This window comes from Schistocerca nitens, chromosome 5, assembly GCF_023898315.1.
Source record: "Schistocerca nitens isolate TAMUIC-IGC-003100 chromosome 5, iqSchNite1.1, whole genome shotgun sequence".
Classification (NCBI taxonomy): Eukaryota; Metazoa; Arthropoda; class Insecta; order Orthoptera; family Acrididae; genus Schistocerca; species Schistocerca nitens.
The window spans coordinates 395,796,898-395,821,305 of NC_064618.1; the positions used below are offsets into that span (position 1 = coordinate 395,796,898).

Consider the following 24,408-nt stretch of genomic DNA (forward strand, 5'->3'; position numbering starts at 1 on the left):
AAACGGCTTACCATGATGACGCTATGGGAAAAACGCAAGTGCATCAGTGGTTTGCTCGATTTAAAAAAGGCGACATCGATTCATGGCATTCCTCGTTCTGGACGTCCATCAACTGCCCGAATCGATTAAAATAATGAAAAAATTCGAAAGCTTGTGCTCACAGACCATCGACAGACAACTGATCAACCGTCAGGTATTAGTGGGTTATCTTGGAACTCGGTTCAGCGAATTTTAACCAAAGATTTTGGCAGACAGGAGACTGGTTCTTCCACCACGACAACGCAGCTGCACACACAGCCATCTCTGTTACACAGTTTTTGGCTAAAGATGGCATGGTTCCGCTGCCATATGCACTTTACTCGCCTGACCTGGCTCCGTGCGACTTTATTTCTACACATGAAAAGGGGCATGAAAGGACACCGATTTGACGACATTGAAGAGGTCGAGAAAAACACGAGGGAGGATCTGTCAACCATTTCTAAAGATGACAACAAAAAATGTTTCGAACAGTGGAAGCACCGCTGGGACACGTGATTCGTTGTAATTGAGAGTATTTTGAAGGGAATAAGGCTGTTTTGTAACAATTTGAAAATATTTGGCTCTTAAAAAGTTCTTCCGATTATTTTTTGGGTACTCCTATTCATAGAGTTCATCACCGATGAGAGGAACATCAACGTCACACACATTTGCCCCAGCCTGAAAAATCTGCCGTTGCTGAACATTATGTCAATGAAGGGCAAGAGACGCAAATTATTTCCCCGGCTTCCCATTACTGGAATTTTTTTATTTAGGGAACATATCTAAATAAATTATCTGCTTACATCATTAATAGAGATGACGATTTTCGTAGAAGCGAAATGTATAATCCCGTTTTATGAGATACCAAACAATAACGGTCTGTTTTTCGACCGGCACCATCTTAATTTGAGATTCATCGCTTTTGATAGTTTCTACCGCGGGCGCTCCTGAATTCTTCGCTTCACAGAGGGCAGTCCTTTGGTTTTTCGCGCACCCGTGGCGGCTTGTTCCCAGGGTATAAAGGATTCGCCGTATCTCCTGTTACCTCAGTTCCGGTGTGATTGTGCACTTGCAGTCTCACAGTCTGACGTGAAGATGGCGGCCGGTCGGAGACCATCGAGATATCGCGTCGACAGTACGAGGAAATCCGACTGCATATCCTCGAAGAGCGTCAAGGTTTGCCTTGCTTTTAACACTGAAATACCAACGAAAGTAAATGTTAGTTTGTTGACAAAAGGCGTAATTATGTTACAGACAGTAGCTTATGGATGTCATCAGCCGCTATCCAAAGCAGAATAGTTAGCGAGTGTAAGAAGGAATTCTGTATCAGAGAAATTCAGACGTCGGAAGTCATATTTTTCAACTCATGGAAGAAAGTCAACATTTTGGTCACTCTCGGAGTAGAAACAAAATAGTAATCTGTGACACTGACGATGGTTATTACGTTCAACAGTTAAATCTCTTGTAATCTGATATGCCCTGCTAAACACCGCAGGATAGGACAAGTAGTAGGAATTGTGGAAGGGGGCCAGAATGAGAGGTTATCAGTTAAACTCCAAACATAACACTTTATTTAGTTGTCCAAACATTACAGCGCAACCTCTAAGTTTGATTATCGACTGAAAACGTCTTTAATTCTAAAACAGCTGAAGGTCCATGAATTAAATACAACTGCTACATTTTTTTTATTATTATTTTTAGAGGCAGAAGGTTCTAGGCTTTAACCTACAACAGTATTTAAGCCCAAGCGATGTAAAACTTGACTAGTAAGATAAATTAAATTTTTAAAAGTGGCTGAAGGGCCATAAATTTAAAACAACATAACTACAATAACTTTTCAACAGGCAGAAGGGCCAAGCTTTATGACCAATAAGAAACCTAACTTCAAAACGGCTGAAGTCCTTCGTTTTAAACAAAAGTGCAAGCAATTTTCCAAGGCAGAAGGCCCAAAGCTTTTTTGAAAGAATGTAATTCTTTGATAAGTAAGATCCTTAAAACTTAAAGTAGCTGAAGGCCGATGCTTTTAAAAAACAATACAATAAATTTTCGACAGTCAGAAAGCCTTTGATAAACACAATTACAAGCATACAAATTCAAACCATCGGCTATGAGGCATTAAAACACACAGTTAAACGCCAATAAGAAAGGCAGTATAGACAACGGCGCTCAGAAGTTTCTGGGGGGTTTGTTCTGCGCTTGAAATCTTAACGTTCGCTTAGGTGAGACAAGAAGTAGGCCCAACGATCCACCGGCAACACAACCAAGAGACAGTCAGGGACCCACAGACAAGATGACTTACTAACCACCGACCAGTATACGAGGATTCCAAAGCCAAGACGTTACAGGCACATCCACCCACAACTAAATATACAGTAAGCTGTCAAAAACTACACACCATGTTTGACAGCGAGAACAGGTGAGGAAAGGACACTGCCTGAATTTACGTCAGCGACCATGGCAGGTAACCGGAACACTAACTGCCACAAGGCAGAAAATTCCGCTGGTGCACTTTAATTTCAAATCGACAAGTATAGTTAATTCCACCACACGAAGGCTAAATCTTCACCAACTCGAACACTCGCTGTTGCTCCCAGGAATACCACCAACAGCGAACCACCAACCAGTGGGACAATATGAACAGACGTGGCTGTGGCTTCGGTAATTAAATTATCACCCAATTTTCATGTCCTGGGTCGGTGAACCACGAACTTAACAGCACTCGGAAAAGCCCCACACGCTCCGACATTGCGTAGAGACCGCCTGCGGGCCCGGCCAACTGCGCCGCGCAGAGACTTGCTCGCTGATCCACTCCAACCGACCGACTCGCTACGAGTACGCCGACAACATTTAAAACAAGTTGTCAGTGGAAATGACACCAACTACTCACACAGTTTGACAAACATTTGCACGAAAACTTGAACGACATTCAGCAGTGGCTGTGCAATCAAGATGACAAATCGGTAGTCGATACACACACAAGCCAACCCATAAGTGATCGGCGAGCCCGTTCACGTCGTCCAGTAGAACGACCGACCGACGATCCACGAAGACCGTCCCCAGCTGAAGTGATGCGTGGCGGCAATGGTCGGGCGAACCATGGACATCCAGGCCTCACTGCTGCTCCAGCCCGACTGAACTAGTGCCGCGTTCCAACTCAACGACTGGCAGGTCCGAACTGCCCGCCTGGCACGTTCCAACTGACTCCATGACAGACGACACCTGGGAAGTAATAGCAGTGCAGCAAAGATAACACGTGAGGGCTATATCGATAGGCGCTGATGCTCCCGCTGACGGGCAGACAAAGCAGCAACTCAGTGACAACAGAAATTGAAACCAACATAACGAGGTGTCAACACGAAAAAAAAAACAGGATGTAAAATAAGAGATGGCACGAGCGCGAGCTACGCACAGCTCATAATCTGTGAAGAAACCAGAACTTAAGTTATTGTTGGTCTAAAACTTGTACTACAAATGTAGTGAAGTTTTAGAAGTCACGTGTAAATATTGAGAACGACATGCGATCGAATGGTTTTCCGAGGCATTTCTAACGTATATAATTCTCTAGGGTCCACCCGGTTCACGTAAGTTGTCCACGCTGCTACATTGCCGTCTTCGGGTGCTTCCTGATGACGCCATACCATCAGATCACTCGTATCCGACCACAATACAAAAGTATCATATAAGTGCGAGTTGGATTTGCACTCTGGCGGCTCTGTACAAACATAATTATGTATATACAGTTTCTTATGACCGAGTTTGTATCAAAACTAACTTAAATGGCGATATCATTTGATTGGGGAAGGTTAACTTTTTAACACCACCAATGGACCGTCTGAAGTATACGGCGGACGAGAGGTGTAGCAGTCAGTAATTGAGGTGCACTAGTTGCAGTAACATCAGTTGTTTAGTAACATGATCTAAACTAAGTTCAGCGTCTGAGGAGAAATGTCCACCTTACTTCATAACAGAAATGCCGATTCTTGATAGTGCGTATTAAGTGCTCACTAGGAAAGTCACAGCAACGAGCAGTAATGAATACCTGTGAATGAGTAACGACAGGTTCCATGAGGCTAGGAGCTGGCGGACCGTCAACTGCTGAGCGACCAGGTGCACACAGTCCCAGAAGGCTGTGAGTCGAAGGCAGCCAGCACCCAAAAAAGTGCTGTAGGGAGCGGACGACTGAAGTTCAGCGTCATACGGAGCTCACAACGAAGGCAAAACGGCACTGTCTGGCAAGCAGCAGCTAAGGCTGGCGTCGTGTAATCGTGGTGGCTGATGGTCGGTCGGAGCCCGTAGTGGACCTAATTATGCGTTCACCGAAGACTAAAGGCGTCGTCTCAGGTGGCCAAGTAGCGCGCGGACGAGAATAGGTACCCGCGACTGCAGCGCCGTCGATCGCGACCTGCACGCTCCGCACCGGCGCAGCTTGCGCCCCCAGACGCTGTGGCGACTGCAGCAGGCTCGGCGGTGAACAGATGACCACTCTTCTGTTGACAAACGACCTTCGAGGTGAAGCAGGGGCCGCATCTAGCCCGCGAAGCATATACGTAATTGTGTTGGCGGAATACACAGGGGCAGAGCCTGCTTACACCGCAGCGTCGAACTTGGTACCTGACCACTTTCAACTTGCCTGTACCCATGCCTGAGAAAAGGCTTCTTAACATATGGAAGGACAGACAGACAGGTACGGACAAAATAAAGTTATCTCAAAAGCGTTCCGTTTTTCCCTAAATGCTAATTACTCTTAAACCAAGATACTTAGACAATCTTTCTCTTTCAGGGATTGCATGTTTAAAGGCGCCATCGAAATTGGGGTACAAGACCCTAGTCAACAACGATAGCGGACTATAACAGAGTCATGCAGTGAGCCAAGAGAAAGCAAAGCCGAGCGTCGCAACCCCTCCCCCCCCCCCCTCCCGCCACTCAACTACACCCCATCCCGAACCCAACGCGGCAACGGCGAGCCTAGCTATACGAACAGAGTGATGGAGGCGATAGAGGCCAATTTATGTAGGACGCCAATAAAAGCAGAACAATAATCATCAGGGAACACCTGAAAATGGCAACTAGTCTCTCTGCCGAAGTATAGTGTAGAACTTACCGTGTGATCCAGACAGTCGCCCTAGAGTTCTACAAATGACGACGACAGGACACTGTGTCAAGCAGCCACCTCGTTTTCTGAACCACTCCCTCTTCCCCTACGCATCCTATCTACATGTAGCTATTGTGCTGTAAGATTGTAACCTCTTTGAGTATATCTGCTGTAACATTAAGCTTATTAGTGGCTATGTGTAACCTTTTGGTTGTAGCTACGTGAAACGTCCGAGCTTAAGAGTTCCACCATGTATGGTTGTCTACGCTATATGCAGCCTCTGTGAAGTCTGTAGATTTGACCTTCTAGATGTGACTGCTGTGTAACTACATAAACTTTATACCTATTTGTCATCTTTCGCCTAAACATTTATACCATCCTTTAATTGTACAACATTGGTTTGTGTGGTAACAAAACCAACATTTACGTACGTGGCTATGTAAGATCCTAACATCATGACTGAACAATCACTGAATATAAAGTATCCCATCCACAACAATTGGTATAAAGCAACACAATATTTAACATATTCCTAATGGGACACCCACAACTGTCATTTCAATTATTCATGGTAAATAAAATCCGTTGCAGTTGCAATTATAAAATTCATTTATTTCGATAGAAACATGCGCGTTTCTGACGCTAATGTCATTTCAGGTGCTACTATAAGAACTAATGAAGACTAAGTAGGACGCTAAACAGAATTACTTAACATCAGAGAGGAGTGTTAAGGCCATAGACTATAAGTAGAAACGTACTTTCATTGCTTGCCACAAAACATACAAGTAATGCAGAAAAATTAACAAGTTTGACCAGTGGTATGAGAGAGCCTGTGCGGGTGAGGCATGAAAAATGTGGGGTCGACCCATAAAACTTCAGGTACACGGTCAGGTAACTGCATTTTGAGTACACTCGGCATCACACGTGCAACTCACTTGTAAGTTTTGTTGTACACAATTAAGGTACGTTCTTGTGATGGTACACAGCCTTATCGGCCCCCTTAATGTTTCTTAATTTTATTTAGTATCCTGCTTAGTCTTCAGTAATTGTTACAATAGTACCTGAAGGTGGAATTAATGTCATGAAATAGGGGCAGTGTAGGTGCCTTTATTCGATGAAGGGACTTTGTAATTACAACTACAGCGGATTTATTCACCACGAACAAAACAATATTTCTTAACACATTGTTTTCAGTACGATAGTACGGTTGGCCTAACAACAGTAATTAACGCACGTACAAAATAAACATACATGGTAGCTAAACGTAATCAGAATCTGCGCAAAACGAATAAACGCTCACTGCTCCCTAGACGTACTAGACATTGAACCCGCTCCTAACAACGATATAGCTTATCTGTGCAATAACCGAAACGTAGCTCTACTGCAATGCAAATAGTAATGTGCAACAAGATGCGCTGGGTAAAATCACGCTACTTTTGGTATTATGGATATATATCATGCTAAGTGCAAGACGAGAAAGCCAAGTGCCAGCAGATCAAATGTTAGTAATCGGATAGCGCGAGATGCAATGCGTGTCTGGATAAACTAAGTTTAGAGATCTTTTGAATAGGCAAGCGGGACATACAGCTCAGTAACTAATAATTAGAAAAGTATTGTGATTTATTTCTGTATTAACTAGCGGAATTAGAGAATGTACTGAGGATTGTTATTAACGATTGCAGTAGCTTTGGATACAGAACAGAAAGTTCATGGAATGAACAATTTACATAAAACAACCTCTTACATATAGACCTTTAAAAGGATAAGAGTAAAGGATGATATGATCCTGAGCTCGTATGTATCATGAAGTGCTTAAATCAACAACGTTCTAATAGACAAAACACAAGTTACAACATCGGAAATGCTAGAACTGAAAATGCTCCGTAAACGCGACATTCCGTTTCATGTACTGCTCGCTCACGCCAATGGATAGCCAGGTATTACCTTATTCGACAAGTTCCAAGCTGCAGCAACTCCTTTCCGAAATATGGCTTCCACACCAGCACGTACCAAGTCAACAAATCCAATTCTATCAATACTTGACAAATGAGTGCTAGCGGGAACGTACTCACTGCTCGACAATATAAACTTTGGAATCTAAAGACTCTTCCCTACCCATGCATACAGGAAACAAACGTTGTGTGGCAAATATCTCTCATAATATAGATACCTTACACAAGACACCATGTATTGCGAAGCAAAGTGTATTTGCAGTGGCGCAGTGTTTCAATATAAGCATGTCTCCGACGACTTCAGACACCAGATACACTTAAAACGGCGATTGTGACTTTCTCCTCTGGTTGATGCATTCTGAACCACAGGGAATATGAACACACTTAACACCAGATTTTGCTTCTATCTGTACAAGATAAAAACCGCCTCCATAACCGCGCTAGCTGACGCCCGCTTGTGGAATGACACTCTACTCTGAGGTCAGCAATTTCGAATCCTGGTGGTGGAAAATTTTCACTTACAGTATTTGGCCGGTTATGGGAGGATAGATGGTGACGCGAAATTCCTGATCTCCACTCTTTGCGACAGTATCCTGGATTAAATTCCAAACCTCTCCGCCGTGTCTCTGAAGTGAGAGTACGTGACACAGTTACTGGTGATCCGTCCGGCGGATGGGGAAGTTAGGCTCAATGGCACCCTTGGTGCTATTCGAGAAGAGTAGGCTAAGTGCGTGCATTGGGTTTCACCCTCTCCCTTCCCTTCATCCATAACACAAACCCAACACTACACTGTACAAGCACACATTGTCGTGTCCTGACATAGGTGGGAGTGGGAGAGAGGGGTTACTGGTCAGTCTCCACTCCCGAGCGGTACAGAGCAGAAGGCAGAAGGACAATTCACAGTGAAGGCATTTGATTGTTTTCTTCTATCTGAGCCAACACTGGTACAGGCGTTTACTAGTAATGCAGGGGATGAGACTTGGTAGGGAACTGGTTGTGGAGACTCTGGACAAACCGGGTTTTGAATTAGTTGTTTATTCCATACAGGACTAACTAATACACTGGAGGCTAGTTCTAGTGTTAGAAAATGCATGAATAACACTGTTACAACAGAAGCCACTGAAGAAGTCCCAGGAGTGGATGCTAACCACAGTAGCAGACACTAGCAGCATATTAAGCCAACAACTTAGTTGCAAAACAAAACATACTGAATGTGACACTGTTCACTGAGGCACTCCAAGTGAGAGAGCAGACTTACGGTGAGCTGGACCGAGGCTGGAGTCGACGGACGCTGATTCGGCGGCCAGATCATTTGACTGAGAACTCCGCCAAAGTGCGGAACCTAGGTGTTTTAAGGAGTCGCGTGGGGGCACTGTTCTTCCCACTTAAAGCCACCCAGCCAAGCCCGTAGGTCTGTTGCAGGCGCCTGCCAATCACGGTTTAGTTAGGTCCCCTCTACTGCTCCTAAGGCGGGGATGTTAATGCAGTTGCGCTAACTGGGTCCGTATTTCGTATCAACATTGTTCAGCTGAAAGCTAAACGTAACTGCTCTGCCAAATAAGGCTTGCATCATTATTGTTATACGTCATTTAGCCTCGCCCCTAGGGCTCCTCGGAGTAGGGACTGCTAGGTCAACATTTTTTTGGCGTTTTCGCTCTCTTTCTAACTCTTGTGAGCCTACTGACGTTTCTGTTCTCAGGGCTGGTATCAAGCTGGCTTTATCGCTAATACGTGCCTGTTGGCTACAAAGTTCTACGGTTTCAACCTACTACAGCGTCTAGACGACATATGATGTTACATGTTAATTCCTTGAAGAGTAACTAGCGCCCTGGGGCCGCGTCTGGGGGCGTCTGCATTTTCGCAAGGCCCTCCCCTTACTGTTTACTTCATGTAACAATATCCCTCCTAGTTTCGTCTGCCCTCAGCATCGTCTCTGCTTCCGCGAATTGGAGTGCCTGTCCTCCTTTCTCACAGCTTCACGATAACACTATAGTAGCAAAGAATAATCAATATGTTACAACATCACAGTCGTGCACACAACACATATACACACCTGATACTTCATAACGGGTCAAAGGGAAGCCCTGCCAAACCTAGGACCTTGTCCAGGACGGTGATGCAGAATTTTTGCATCTGCTCCCCAACATTCATTCCCTGAGTACAGGAAACTATTATGTACAAGACAGCGATTGTGCACAAGTTGAAGGGTATGGAAAACCCTCAACGCACCATGGAAGTGGTCTGCATTTAGGGCAAGCATGACAGCGACACAGTGGTGATGAGTGACGGTGCACATCTGAATTATACAGAGAGTCCACAAAACTATAGGTATAAAATATTTAGAAAAATAATAAATGTCCAAAATCTTCCAGAAATGGTATAAACTTAATAATAACTGTTGCTGACCGGCAGCGCGCCAACCAGCGATGCTAATCACTAGGCATGAAGAAACAGCGATACACTATTTCAGCCACTGGAGCCAACTACAGCACCCTGGATCTAGAACTTGTCAGTGGTCTCCTGTACTGCAGTTCAGGTGGAGACTCGCTCTGTGGTCGTGTTTTCCCGTCGTTTTCGTTGTGATAAGCTTCGAGGATGGCCTCTCCAAACGAAGCTTTGAGATCGTCGAGCGGGTCTTCACTTTCCTTCATCGAGAAGCCCCCATGTCGATCTGTGCCACAGGATTATATGGTAGTAGGGCTTTCTTCGTACGGAATATGTGAACGACGCCTCTACACTTTTGTCTTTTGAGTGAGGGATCATGCTAATCTAACTGGTATGCGACATCCAACAAGTGTCTAAGATTACGATATGGCCCACAGCAGTTTTTCAGTAACTTTTCCAACTGCTCCACATTCCACACAGGTGTAAAAATCCATAAAAACTCTTATGGGCTGTATGTCGCCTACCTTTTCTTAGCGTTACACTGTAGTGCTGTCGATATTTCTCCTGGGCATCCAGCGTTCGTATGCGAGTCAGCTGCCTTGTTTTTCAGTCCTGGTGATGAGATGTCTCAGGTAGTCATCCCAAGTGTCGTCCAGTTAAAACGAGAACAGTGTATCCATTGCCGTTTTAGCCTAGCGTCCACGGAACAGAAAGAACAGCGTGTCTTGCTTCGCTGTATTGTATACGAGTGTCACTATCTACATCGTGAAAGAACATCAGGATAGCTGACCGTAGACGGGCACCCCATTGTGTCATAGTTCCTCTCATACAAAGTTCCGTTCATTAATTGAAATTCTCCTTTAGTCTGTTCCGCCTTCCTCAAGACTTCTACGATTTTCAATAGTGTTGAATCTTCTTTCTGTTCAGCAGCAATGTCATTTTATGCAGCAATAATTGAGATTTCTTTTATACTCCGGTGTACTGCCAAAGGATTTTTTTAAATGCAACAGTGCATACGTGCCCGGTTTTCTATTTGGCTTCAGGACGGAAGCTTCAGGACCAGTCCCGTCAGTCGATCTGATGGACCCTTCAGACTAATAGCCAGCATAGACAAAGATGAGCCGTCACATCAGCTTGCCAAATAAATACAGCCGGAACTTGTCGATTGACCACAGAACTGCAGGGGTATCTTTCTCGGTTGTAGAGTAGTTCATCTCGGACATCGGAAGTACTCGAAAGTATAAGCTATTGCATTTTCAACACCTTCCTGTATCTGCAAGAGAACTGCACGTATAAATGCACGGGGTGAAGTTCTGTCTCAGCATCACTTCATACAATGCTAGGGCAGCGAATGAGTTAGCTCCTCCTTGTTGTTGTTGCGATCTTCAGTCCAGAAACGGGTTTGATGCAGCTCTCCATGCTATTCTGTCCTGTGCAAGCTTTTTCATCTCCCAGTACCTACTGCAACCTACATCCTTTTGAATCTGTTTAGTGTATTCATCTCTTGGTCTGCCTATACGATTTTTACCCTCCATGCTGCTCACCAATACGAAATTGGTGATCCCTTGATGCCTCAGAATATGTCCTACCAAGCGATTCCTTCTTCTAGTCAAGTTGCGCCACAAATTTTTCTTCTCCCCAATTCTATTCAATACCTCCTCATTAGTTGTGTGATCTACCCATCTAATCTTCAGCATTCTTCTGTAGCAGCACATTTCGAAAGCTTCTATTCTCTTCTTGTCTCAGCTATGTATCGTCCACGTTTCACTTACATAGCTCCTCCTTAAGGACCAGGAAATAACTTTGTTGTACCTCATTCGAGGGATATTTGGCGTCTCGCTGCAGCAGTTCTTCCAAAAGAAGTCCCTTGGGACAGATTATAAATCGTTAGTAGTAACAGCACATTCCGAGAAAACTTCTCACACGAATGCGCCACGGAGTCGGAAAATTTGTGACTGCTCTAATTTCTTCTGGACTGCGACGGACTACATCGCCATTCACTAGATGCCCCAAGATATTTATTTAGTGGGCGGCGAAGAGGCAATTTTTCACACACAGGCGGAGGAGGAGATTACTGTTTAACGTCCCGTCGACAGCGAGGTCGTTACAGACGTAACACAAGCTCGGATTAGGGAAGGATGGGGAAGGAAATCGGCCGTGCCCTTGCAAAGGAACGATCCCGGCATTTCGTTCTTTGAATGTCTTTGTAAAATCGATATAACAAAAACACGTCGTCCATTTAAGTTGATGTAGTAGGCTGACCGTCATATATTCGAATGTGGCTGTATTATTACACAGGCCAAACGGCATGACTTCGAACTTGTAGATACGCTCAGGATTTATGAATTCAGTGTTTACCCTGTCAGCCTCATAAACATCAATTATCCAGTAGCCCGTCTGCATGTCCGTAGTTGAGAAATATTTTGCTTTTCTCAAACATTCGAGAACGTCATCAGTGCATGACAATGGAGAGACATCGTTCTTCGTGATTTCGTTCAGTCGTCGGTAGTCGACGCAGAAGGGTCGTACGCCTTCTTCACAAGGCCCACAGGACAGGAGAAACAACTGTCTGTAGGTTGACTCTCGTCATCTTGCATCATTGTTACCACTTCTTCCTGGGTTCTCTGTCAGTCAGCTGGCAACACTCTAAATGGTGGAAGATCCTCGTTGTTAATAAGGTGTTTCACCATGAGCTGCTTGGTCTGTCTTTTCTCCACTCTGTATTTGAAAGCAATCGAAAGTTGGCTCTGAACGGCTATCATTGTTCTTCATTCAGGCCAGATCCTATTGGTAGATCCATAGGAGCTAGTAACTTCCTCCCTAGCGTTATCTGTAGTTATAGCGTAGCACAACTGTTCGTTGATGACACTAAATTGCCCTTCCATGACTTGCACGGCTACCCGTACAGATTTATCTGTAGAGTTGAGCTCTGATCAAGTAGCTGTCGGTCTGCTGTACTCGTAGTTACTCGTACAATTACTATTATGCGACATAAGATGGCGTAAATAATGATCTGGAGAATTTATGAGCCGGCCGGTGTGGCCGAGCGGTTCTAGGCGCTTCAGTCTGGAACCGCACGACCGCTACGGGCGCAGGTTCAAATCCTGCCTCGGGCATGGCTGTGTGTGATGTCCTTAGGTTAGTTGTGACTATTACAGCGCCATCTATCACAAAGCGAAAAAAGTGGTCAACTAAAACATTCATATTTCTTTACGTACTACACGACTATGTAATAACGCAGTTGATATCCGTTTGACCTATGGCAGGTCCATCTAGCCGGCAAACATTAGCGCCATCTGCTTTCCCCCTTCAAGCTAGACAAGTTTCGTTCTTTGTAGTTTTTTCGTTTGACTCTTATTTCGTGAGATATTTGGCCCGATCACGTGTGTGTGTGTGTGTGTGTGTGTGTGTGTGTGACGAATCCAATACTTTACACAACATAAAACGTGAAGTACAAAAGTGAATGTCACGCATGTACTTGAAAGTAGTATAAAGTCGAAATCAGCTATTCGTACAAATTAAATAAAGATCATTAATACACAGCCTACAATGGACCGTGTTATCTTTTGTTAAGATTTTAGACGCTTTAGACCCACAGAGAACCAAAATTGTTGTTGTTATTATTACTATAAATATTACTATTATTACAACGATTGCTATTATTACTAGTGTCAGAGATTAGACACAAAGCACTAGCAGACTGAAGTCTTTAATTTACTTCCAGTTTGAGGCAAAGAGTTCAGCATTCAAGTGATTTACAAACTATAAGTATAGTGTACGATTTTAACTTGGTTAATTTCAATGGGATAGAAGGGTGGGGGTGGGGAGTGGGGGGGGGGGGAGATCTGCAAGATGTGGGTGAAGCACTGTCGCTAGAGAGAGGAATAGTGCAGAGGAAGCATGTTTTGTACCAACTGTCTGCCCTCAGCGTGGATATTAACTTTCTTTCCTGAGCAAGAGTTGTAGGTAGATAGTACTCGCTCTCCACGTAGAGTGGCTTCATCATGCTATAATAAAAGATTGTTAGAAATTAGTAGTACCAACAGTCTCACTGGCTCATTACTCACCTACGAAAACTAAATAACATTTACCTTTCGTCATCTTTATATATAAAATTCTCGTGTCACAGTGTTAGTTGCCATACTGCTCCGAAACAGGTCAATCGATTCTGATGAAATTTTACATGTATATTCGGTAGGTCTGAGAATCGGTCGCAATCTATTTTTCTTATGTTTTCGACAGAACTTTTTATTTTTACTTTTTTATTATATGGAATTACAAAATACACCCAACCCTAAATTTTCACCCTTCTACCACCAACCGCTATTTATTAACAGCGATTTTAGTAATTTAAAAATTTTCAACCCCGGTTCATATCTGATCAATTATCACTTGATCAACGGCTCGATCGAGTTTGATGAAATTTTACACGTATATTCGGTACGTCTGAGAATCGGTCGTAATCTATTTTTCATACCCCTAAGTGATAAGGGTGGTCAAGCCCCGGTCGAAAACTGATCAATTATCACATGATCAGTTATCCCTGCCAGGTGTCTACCGGTGATAGTCTTTCACTATTCGATAGACACGTAATTGAAGAAAACGTACCAAAACCAACGACTCGAATATGCCTCTTTGAATCGACCTACCTAGAAAGAGAAGTTTAACTAGCTAGCACGAGTCATTCGCCAAACCGACATTTAGGCCTAGCGCACACGCATTGATTTTTATCGTACGCTAATACATCGTACGATCAAATTCTTTTAGTGGAACAAAGATGTTCGTATGTTCCCCTTTGTTCCTCTAAAAGAATTTAATCGTACAATATTTTTACGTACGATAAAAATCGAGGCGTGTGCGCTTGGCCTTTTTCATAATGCTGGCGAACACGTTTCGACACGAAATTGCCGCTATGTTTGTATGTTCATGGACGAGCCGTGTATCGGCTGCAATTGTTAAAACCGCGCGATCTACCGTAGAAACGCTAGAACTAATAGTGGCCGATACTGCCGGACTTCCCTCTAAGCCCTTTCTCACTCCATACACAGTTTTCGGCCATTATTATTGTTTGTGTCACGAGCTCCCTCCAACAACGGCTATTCTGTTACAAGTATACGTTGTGTTACACGTATACATTATTTTTATAGACTAGAGATAATTTATATGGCAAAACAACGTTTGCCGGATCATCTATAACATATAAAGATTTTCAGAGATGGAACGAAGTTCGCCTGGTATAGATAATTTTAAAATAAAAGTGTGCGAAGATAATTCTTTTTCGTTCTAAATTTTATTCCGGAGCTAATTTTGATGATGACTGTGGGAAAGAGGGAGGAGGCTTGGGTACTGACTAATACCTAATTTCACTTAGGGGCAATAGTTGCAAAAATATTGGCAATCACTACTATAAGGTAAGGCGGTTAAGACACAATATGAACAACAAGCAAAAAGAACAATAGCAATGAAGGTAAAAGAGAGCAGTGCTCGGATTAAAAAGAGTGTTAGACAAAAATGCAACCTTTCAACATTGCTATTTAACCTGTCCAGCGAAGAAACACGGAAATAAAGGAAAGAATGAGTAACGAGATTAAAAGTCAGGATGAAACGATACAGCGACGACATTTCTACAAAATTACAGGGCCTATTGAATGGGATGAACAGACTAGTGAGCACTGAATATGGATTGAAAGGAAACCAAAGTTAATACAAGTCATAGGAAACATTGCGTTGCGCGTCCATACTTCTGCTGAGTATTACTTTAGGTGTAGAGAAGCTGCTTTAGATCGTTTCATTTCTGAAAGCGCGACCTTGACGGCTGCTCCTGTGTGTCTTTTTGTGACGCAGGCGCGGGCGACTCTTGCGACTACGACGAGGACTGCAGCCACACTGACACGTCGCTGTCGTGCATCGAGAACGTCTGCACCACGAGCAGTAGAGCCGCAGCCTCCAGAGGAATGGTGATTGCCAGCGCTTATGTAGAGAGCAGAGAGGACGACGAAAACATTCCCAGTAAGTACAGCACGCTACAATAATTTTGCTACTTACTTTGGTTTGAAACTTCCTAACAGACTAATGCTGTGTGTTGGACCGGGACTCGAACCGCCCGGAATCTTGCCTTTCGCGGGAACTGATCATACTGGGTTCCAATCCTGTGCTTTGCACTGCAAAGGGTACTTCCAATTCTATTACGTGTTAGCGCTCTTTCCGTTCCGCCTATGGAACGTGTAAAGAATGATAGTTTAAATAACTGTGCACTCTGAAAATACTCCAATCGTGACGTTCTGGCCCCTGCTGCAGTGATGTGTATGGGATTCCTAATTTTAAAATTTGGTTCTTCGTGCACAGTTGTAGTCTGTATTCAAGCATCTGCTACCGTCTGCTTCTCGGTGACATTCGCTCGTGGGTCAAGCAAATCCGTCAACATTCATGCTGAAATGGTCCTAACTTCTCTTTTGAATAGTTTTTAAACTACCTACCACTACGATATTAGTTATACGGTTTTATAAAATTTAGTGATAAGGGGCAGTCAAATGAAAACAAAGACATACGGAAAAGAGTAAGTAAGTAAGCTGATTATTAGGTAAGTGTCCAAGTTTTCGTGGTCGTTGTCACCGATCGTAAACTCTTTTGGGGCGTTAGGCCGTGTCATTTCTTCTACACGAATGACGTTTCGACCCCTCTGTGGGATCTTCTTCAGGATCTTGTGGTGTCCACGGTTGACTGAGCTTTGAACACTGAAACTTCCTGGCAGATTAAAACTGTGTGCCGGACTGAGACTCGAACTCGGGACCTTTGCCTTTCGCGGGCAAGCGCTCTAAAAACTTTTTTTTTAATCTCATTTTGTTCGTTTTCGTTCGTTGTATTTGTTCGGTGCGGACGTCGCGAGATACCCGTTTATGTTCGTCGTTGACCAATTAATTCAGTTTTTTTTATTATTATTATTACAGAGGGCAGCTAACCCTCTGACCGAACACGCTGAGCTACCGCTCCGGCATAAACTGAGCTACCCAAGCACGACTCACGCGCCGTCCTCACAGCTTTACTTCTGCCAGTACCTCGTCTCCTACCTTCCAAACTTTACAGAAGCTCTCCCGAGTTCGAGTCTCGGTCCGGCACACAGTTTTAATCTCAAATGGTTCAAATGGCTCTGAGCACTATGGGACTCAACTGCTGAGGTCATTAGTCCCCTAGAACTTAGAACTAGTTAAACCTAACTAACCTAAGGACATCACAAACATCCATGCCCGAGGCAGGATTCGAACCTGCGACCGTAGCGGTCTTGCGGTTCCAGACTGCAGCGCCTTTAACCGCACGGCCACTTCGGCCGGCCAGTTTTAATCTGCCAGGAAGTTTCTTATCAGCGCACACTCCGCTGCAGAGTGAAAATCTCATACTGAACACTGAGTTCGGTCAACCGACACCACAATATCCTGACTAAGCGTCCCACCATCAGCATTTTACTTACATTAATGTCATAGTTACGACTTCCTTTCCAGTCTAGTCTGTGCTCCATTTTTTCCTCTCTCCTCTACTAACATAATTTACAATGACACCAAAAAATAATTAGTATAAAGTAATGAAATTTCGGGAATATATTTGTCTAGGTAACATATTTAAGTCATTAACATTGCAAGATGACAGGTTAGTGTAAGCGTGAGCTAGGGCATTGCAAAAATGAAATGCTGGTACATTAATAACCGGTATCACCACTAAAATGTTAAATGCAGGGATGCAAACGTGTAAGTTAATTCTGGTAGCGGTTGACGCTGGAGTTGTCGTCTGGTAACGTCCCACATGTGCGCGGTTGGAGACAGATATAGTGATCGAGCAGGCCAACCCAATATGTCGACATACTGCAGAGAGTGTTGGGTTACAACAGCGGTATGTGAGCGAGCGTTATCCTGCTGGAAACACTCACTGGAATGCTGTTCATGAAAGGCAGTGCAACAGGTCGAATCACCAGACTGCTGTACAAATTTGCAGTCAGGGTGTATGAAATAATCATGAGAATGCTCCTGCAACCATACGAAATCGTGTTCCAGACAATAACTCCAGGTAGATCGAATGTGTCTAGCACGTGGACAGGTTGATCGGAGGCTCTGAACTGGCCTCCTCCTACTCCACGGCCATCCCTGCCATCGAGACTAGAGATGGGTCGTTCGCTAACTAACGGGTCCAAAGGAACGGGTCACTAAAATGAACGGAATGAGAGACGAACGAATTCTAAGGAACGTTCATAGTTCGCTTCGGTCGCGGCTTTCTACTTATAGTTCCCGGGAACGGGAAACGGTCGGTTTCGTTCCCGAACGGCACGTCGGCCGGTCTCGTTCCAGCCTCGGTCCCGTTCCCGTCTGTCTCGGTCTCGGTCTCGCTCGGCCGGACTCGTCCTTCTTCGCGTGGTCACTCGTCGCAGTTCCACTGCCAACTGCTCATAGTTCAGTATCGAGTTGTTGTTGTTTGTTTCGTTGGCTTCGCACGCCCAATATAGATCTGTTTCAAATCTTTTTTGAACTCTGAACTTCTGGTTATTTTCGTATTCTAATCAGCGTCCGCGACCGTAATTAAAATGTATTTTATAATTACGTAAATTACATAAAAATTACGTTGTATGTAGTACATACATCTCTTCAGGTAACAAAACGGCGTATCAGCTTACTTCACTATTTCGATAAACAGCATAAGAAATAGTTGTAAAAAGGCAAGATTTTTTTGTTACTACACATGCAAAGGACGTCGGCACGGCACACACGAGTGGCCATTTTCCGTCTAATTTTGATCTAAGGTAAAAGAGCGTGTTCACTGCTATAGAAGGCAGAAAGACTTACAACCGAATGAAGCCCGCTGTTCGTAATCGAGAATATGAAAACTCCTACAATATTATTTCAGTGGCACAGGGTGGAGCACGAAAAACTGGCCCCGAGTGCTAGACTACTCATTGTCGCTTACCAATCGTCATCTATTGTTTCGAAGTTGTTTGCATTAGCTTATTTGTTATTTCTCCACTGTCTAATTATTACTTGCTTATCTGTTCTGCTCGTAGCGGTCAACAAATCGATCGTAATTGGCGAGCAGTCTGTACTCGGGGCCGGTTTATCGTGCGCCACCTTATATTATTTCACTGCAATCAGCCACATAACGCTACAGTTGGCTAAACGAGATGTTTTGCAGAATCACGAAAATTACAAGTGTGTGAGAATTCTGTTATGAATAAAAACTCAGTACTCCAGGGGGGCTACAAGTGCCCCCTCTTGGCGCCTTCCGTCTTCAGTCACCTATGCTACTAATTTTCAATTTTTCATAAGAACCATATACCAAACACAATGAACGGTGAACGAGTAAAAATGAACGGTTCCCAGAAAAGAGCGATCATTAGTAAATTAGTTCCCGAGGATGAATGACTTTGCCCATCTCTAATCGAGACAGAACCAGCTGCGTCAGAAAACACAACAAGTCTCCACCCTGCTTTCATATGAGCTCACGCTGGACACCATTGAAATCGCAAAAGATAGTGCTTAGAGACCAGCGGAATGCAGTGGAATGGAGGTATACCACGGAGCTGTCCTTGATGTAACCGATGTCTAAGACTTCGTTGTGTCACAGTGGTGTCAGCTACTGCTCAGATTGCTGCTTCAGAAGCAGTACAATGCGCCAGAAATATGGGCCGAACACACTGGTCTTCCTTCACGGTAGTGTCACGTGGCCGTCCAGGGTCTGGACTTCTTGCAATTGCACATTCCTGTAACCACCGCTGCCAGCAGTCATGTACAGCGGCTACATTCCTGCCAAGTCTTTCTGCAATACCGTAGAAGCCACATTCAGCTTCTCGTAGTCCTATAACACGGCCTCGTTCAAACTCAGTGAGGTGTTGATAATAGCGACTTTGGCACCTTAAAGGCACTCTTGACTAACATCAACTCACCATGTAAAGTATCAGAGTTAACCAACGTTCACGACCGTTACAAAGTGTATTTAAAGTAAACCTGGTTTACATCCTCATAGTGGCACTACTAGCGCCACTAATATGCGACTGGCGAGAAATTTGAACAGACATCATCTTTCAGATGTAGAAACACGTCTACCACCTTTAGTTTATGTGGCACAACTTGTTCCTGGTGCTGAGATTCCCCTCCCATCAACGTAATTGCCGGTTTTTGTTTAAGATCCGAAAGTGCGGTGTTGTTGCAACAGGTTCCGCCTGTACACAGTTGCCACAGCGCTCCTCTCCCCGTGGCGATAGGAAGACGATTTAAGCGGGGCAGGACGTCAAACGCGCCGACTTGGAGCAGGAGAGGCACCACAGGACATTTTATTTTCTACTGTCTATACTTTTACAAATAAATTCATAAAACTTTGTCAGTATGACCAGGAAGGATTCAGGATTCACACTCGTAGCAGCGGAAGTTCAAAAACATAACAAAATAATTTTTTCACTTACTATTGGCTACATTTGTTGCTATAGGTACACTTTTTTTCATAAGTAAGGAAGACTGTTCGATGAATTTTGCACTGCATACAACCCATACTTACAGGTGTCTGAAACTCGAGAATCTATTTAATTTATGGAAAAATGAAAGAGCTGTTACGTTTTAAACCTTATGTTTAGAAGAAAAAAATTTTGTAGTTAATTATCTTATTTTTTACCACAGTTTTTAATAGATTTGGAAAATTATAGAGTTTCATACGCCTGTAAGTATGGTTTGTATGCTGTGCAAAATTCATCAAAGAATCTCTCTTACTTGTGAAGAAAAATGTACCTATAGCAACAAATGCATCCAATAGTAAGTGAAAAAATGATGGAATTTCATATCTAAAATGTTTTTTGCACTTCCACTGCTATGAGTATGAATGCTGAATCCTTCCCGGTCATGCTCACAAAGTTTTATGAATTTATTTGTAAAAGTATAGACAGTAGAAAATAAAATGTCCTGTGGTGCCTATCCTGCTCCAAGTCGGCCCGTTTGACGTTCTACCCCTCTTAAATAAAGTCTCCATCTGTTACGAAGTTCACGTAAAAGTCTGAAACACCCGTATAATATAGTTCTTTGTAGTGTCTCTGAATCTGTTCTTAATTTAGTTTAGGATCAGAGTTTTGTTTTCTTTCTTAAAATAGGTGGAAATTTGGCGTCCGGAAAAGTTTCCTAGCCGGCAACTGACAGGTGCAATGCTACGGCAGGAAAAGTGGCAATACAGTGTATTGCTGGCGGGAGTGCTCCACCCTGTTCGCTGTCAAATAGCAGCTGATTTCGATAGGACTACAGTAACTGCCAATGAACGGGTCTCCAGTGGTCAAGTAGTAACACACTTTTCAATTGCTTTTCACTTCATAGGTGCTTCCCTATTGTCCTAAGTCAAAACTAATAAATATATTAATCGAGCCGGCCGAGGTGGCCGAGCGGTTCTAGGCGCTACAGTCTGGAACTGCGCGACCGCTACGGTCGCAGGTTCGAATTCTGCCTCGGGCATGGATGTGTGAGATGTCCTTAGGTTAGTTAGGTTTAAGTAGTTCTACGTTCTAGGGGACTGATGACCTCAGAAGTTAAGTCCCATAGTGCTCAGAGCCAATTCAACCATTTTGAACCATATTAATCAAAAACTTTTGTTTCGGAGGATTCTGAAGTTTAGTTTTGAAAACTCTGTTAACCTACCACCCTATCGTACATACACTATCCACCGGGTAGTCATCAACTGACCTAATCACACAACCTATCAACTGCTTGTGTAACTCCATCGCCGGCCGATGTGGCCGTGCGGTTCTAGGCGCTTCACTCTGGAACCGCGTGACCGCTACGGTCGCAGGTTCGAATCCTGCCTCGGGCATGGATGTGTGTGATGTCCTTAGGTTAGTTAGGTTTAAGTAGTTCTAAGTTCTAGGGGACTGATGACCTTAGAAGTTAAGTCCCATAGTGCTCAGAGCCATTTGAACCATTTGTAACTCCATTGTTAATTTGGGGTATTTCTTTGCAGCATGTTTATTATCTTCCTTCAATTTTTTGAAGAATACTTTCAAACTCGTTTAGCAAGTTCTTCCGTACTTTGACTGAAGTTTATCTACCGAGTAGGAAAAAGAGTGTAATGACATCAGCGAGACAGACGGCCAGTGAAGATGCACACCAAGCTCGAAGTCTTACGGGAATTGTCGAAATGCCGAGCTAATGAGGCTAATGACCAGGTTCACTACATCAGTTCAAAAAATGGTTCAAATGGCTCTGAGCACTATGGGACTTAACTTCTGAGGTCATCAGTCCCCTAGAACTTAGAACTACTTAAACCTAACTAACCTAAGGACATCACAAATATCCTTTCCCTAGGCAGGATTCGAACCTGCGATCGTAACGGTCGCGCGGCTCCAGACTGTAGCGCCTAGAACCACTCGGCCACTCTGGCCGGCCTACATTAGTAGTGTGTGATATAAATTTCGGGCTAACGAGAGGCGTGCTAGGGTAGTCCGCGCAGGTGTGCTGACCAATGTGTCGCGACTGCTACGGGCGCAGGTTCGAATCCTGCCTCGGGCATGGATGTGTGTGATGTCCTTAGGTTAGTTAGGTTTAAGTAGTTCTAAGTTCTAGGGTACTGATGACCTCAGATGTTAAGTCGCATAGTGCTCAGAGCCATTTGAACCATTTGACCAATGTGTCTGCATGATGTAGTGGTCAATGCATCTGGTTTGTAAGCAGAAAACCTTGGTTCGAATCCCTGTCCAGCACAAATTTTTAATTTGCCTCATTGATATAAATCAATGCCTACTGTCTTGAAACAAACGTAGTTCGGGATGTAATGCTGCCTTGTTCCGACCGGTTTGGGCTTTTGAATGTTTTAGAACCAGAAGTAAAATGTTCACAAAATAAGGTCACATCACACTGACGACAATAAGAAATGAAATTCTTTTTCTTCGTCTGGTACCTTGAACTGGTTAAATACCTGTTAATGAAACAGAATCATCAGGCACATAAGTCTTTGTTGGAGAGCAGAAAAGTTTCTGTTAGTTTTCAATGCAAATAAAAATTTGGATTATAATAATAAACTAAATGGACGTCGATAACGTCATCAACTGCAGGCTCTATTGATGGACACTGAAATTTGAAACAGTGTCACGCTACAGGGTGAAAATACAAGTTTTGGATGATTTGAGCATGGTCCTAAGTACAATACGTTTAATAAAGTATAATGCGTTGTCTAAGCATTTAGTTTTTTTTTTTCATTAGTAACTATGATAACAAAATATACAGAACCTTCTCGTCTGGAATATACAATAGAAAGAAGTACAAAAGTGAGATGTACATCGCTTTTGCTTTTTAAAACCATAGAATATGGAAAATGCCACAGATAACTGAATAGACACAGGAGGTTAGCTTTCTACAGTACAGTGAAGTCTTTGTCATTGAGTCATAGTGAATTTTTATAAGGAACACGTACTATTATGTCTCTCTTTTCATAACATTTTGTAAACAGTACCTTCTTTTTCAGTGTAGCGGATTCATAATGTACGCTTTCCACGCTTACACTGACAACGTATTTACAGACCTGATCCAGTGCGGCAATTCGACGTGCGGCAATACGACCTGCTCCGACGACACGCAGTGTGGCTTCGGGGAGACTTGCTCCGTGCTGGAAACCTGTGCCTGCAAAGCAGGCTTCTTCCGGGACAGCGACGGCGCCTGCAAACTGGGTGAGTCTCTTTCACAATGTAGTGATTGCCGGCATAGCGATTCATTCCATACATACTTGATAGGCATGTTTACACAGTGGTACGTACTCGAAAGTATGGCTTCATATCGTATCTATTTACACTCCTGGAAATGGAAAAAAGAACACATTGACACCGGTGTGTCAGACCCACCATACTTGCTCCGGACACTGCGAGAGGGCTCTACAAGCAATGATCACACGCACGGCACAGCGGACACACCAGGAACCGCGGTGTTGGCCGTCGAATGGCGCTAGCTGCGCAGCATTTGTGCACCGCCGCCGTCAGTGTCAGCCAGTTTGCCGTGGCATACGGAGCTCCATCGCAGTCTTTAACACTGGTAGTATGCCGCGACAGCGTGGACGTGAACCGTATGTGCAGTTGACGGACTTTGAGCGAGGGCGTATAGTGGGCATGCGGGAGGCCGGGTGGACGTACCGCCGAATTGCTCAACACGTGGGGCGTGAGGTCTCCACAGTACGTCGATGTTGTCGCCAGTGGTCGGCGGAAGGTGCACGTGCCCGTAGACCTGGGACCGGACCGCAGCGACGCACGGATGCACGCCAAGACCGTAGGATCCTACGCAGTGCCGTAGGGGACCGCACCGCCACTTCCCAGCAAATTAGGGACACTGTTGCTCCTGGGGTATCGGCGAGGACCATTCGCAACCGTCTCCATGAAGCTGGGCTACGGTCCCGCACACCGTTAGGCCGTCTTCCGCTCACGCCCCAACATCGTGCAGCCCGCCTCCAGTGGTGTCGCGACAGGCGTGAATGGAGGGACGAATGGAGACGTGTCGTCTTCAGCGATGAGAGTCGCTTCTGCCTTGGTGCCAATGATGGTCGTATGCGTGTTTGGCGCCGTGCAAGTGAGCGCCACAATCAGGACTGCATACGACCGAGGCACACAGGCCAACACCCGGCATCATGGTGTGGGGAGCGATCTCCTACACTGGCCGTACACCACTGGTGATCGTCGAGGGGACACTGAATAGTGCACGGTACATCCAAACCGTCATCGAACCCATCGTTCTACCATTCCTAGACCGGCAAGGGAACTTGCTGTTCCAACAGGACAATGCACGTCCGCATGTATCCCGTGCCACCCAACGTGCTCTAGAAGGTGTAAGTCAACTACCCTGGCCAGCAAGATCTCCGGATCTGTCCCCCATTGAGCATGTTTGGGACTGGATGAAGCGTCGTCTCACGCGGTCTGCACGTCCAGCACGAACGCTGGTCCAACTGAGGCGCCAGGTGGAAATGGCATGGCAAGCCGTT

General features: G+C 44.4%; 1 protein-coding gene across 1 annotated transcript in view; it reads left to right on the top strand.

The window, feature by feature from the left end:
• LOC126259606 (multiple epidermal growth factor-like domains protein 10) overlaps positions 1–24,408 on the top strand; it is a 151,919-nt gene that overhangs the window by 49,741 nt on the left and 77,770 nt on the right. The window contains exons 5-6 of the mRNA XM_049956517.1: positions 15,292–15,456; positions 22,967–23,113. Coding sequence (XP_049812474.1) covers positions 15,292–15,456; positions 22,967–23,113 — 312 coding nt within the window. The remainder of the gene's footprint in view (positions 1–15,291; positions 15,457–22,966; positions 23,114–24,408) is intronic.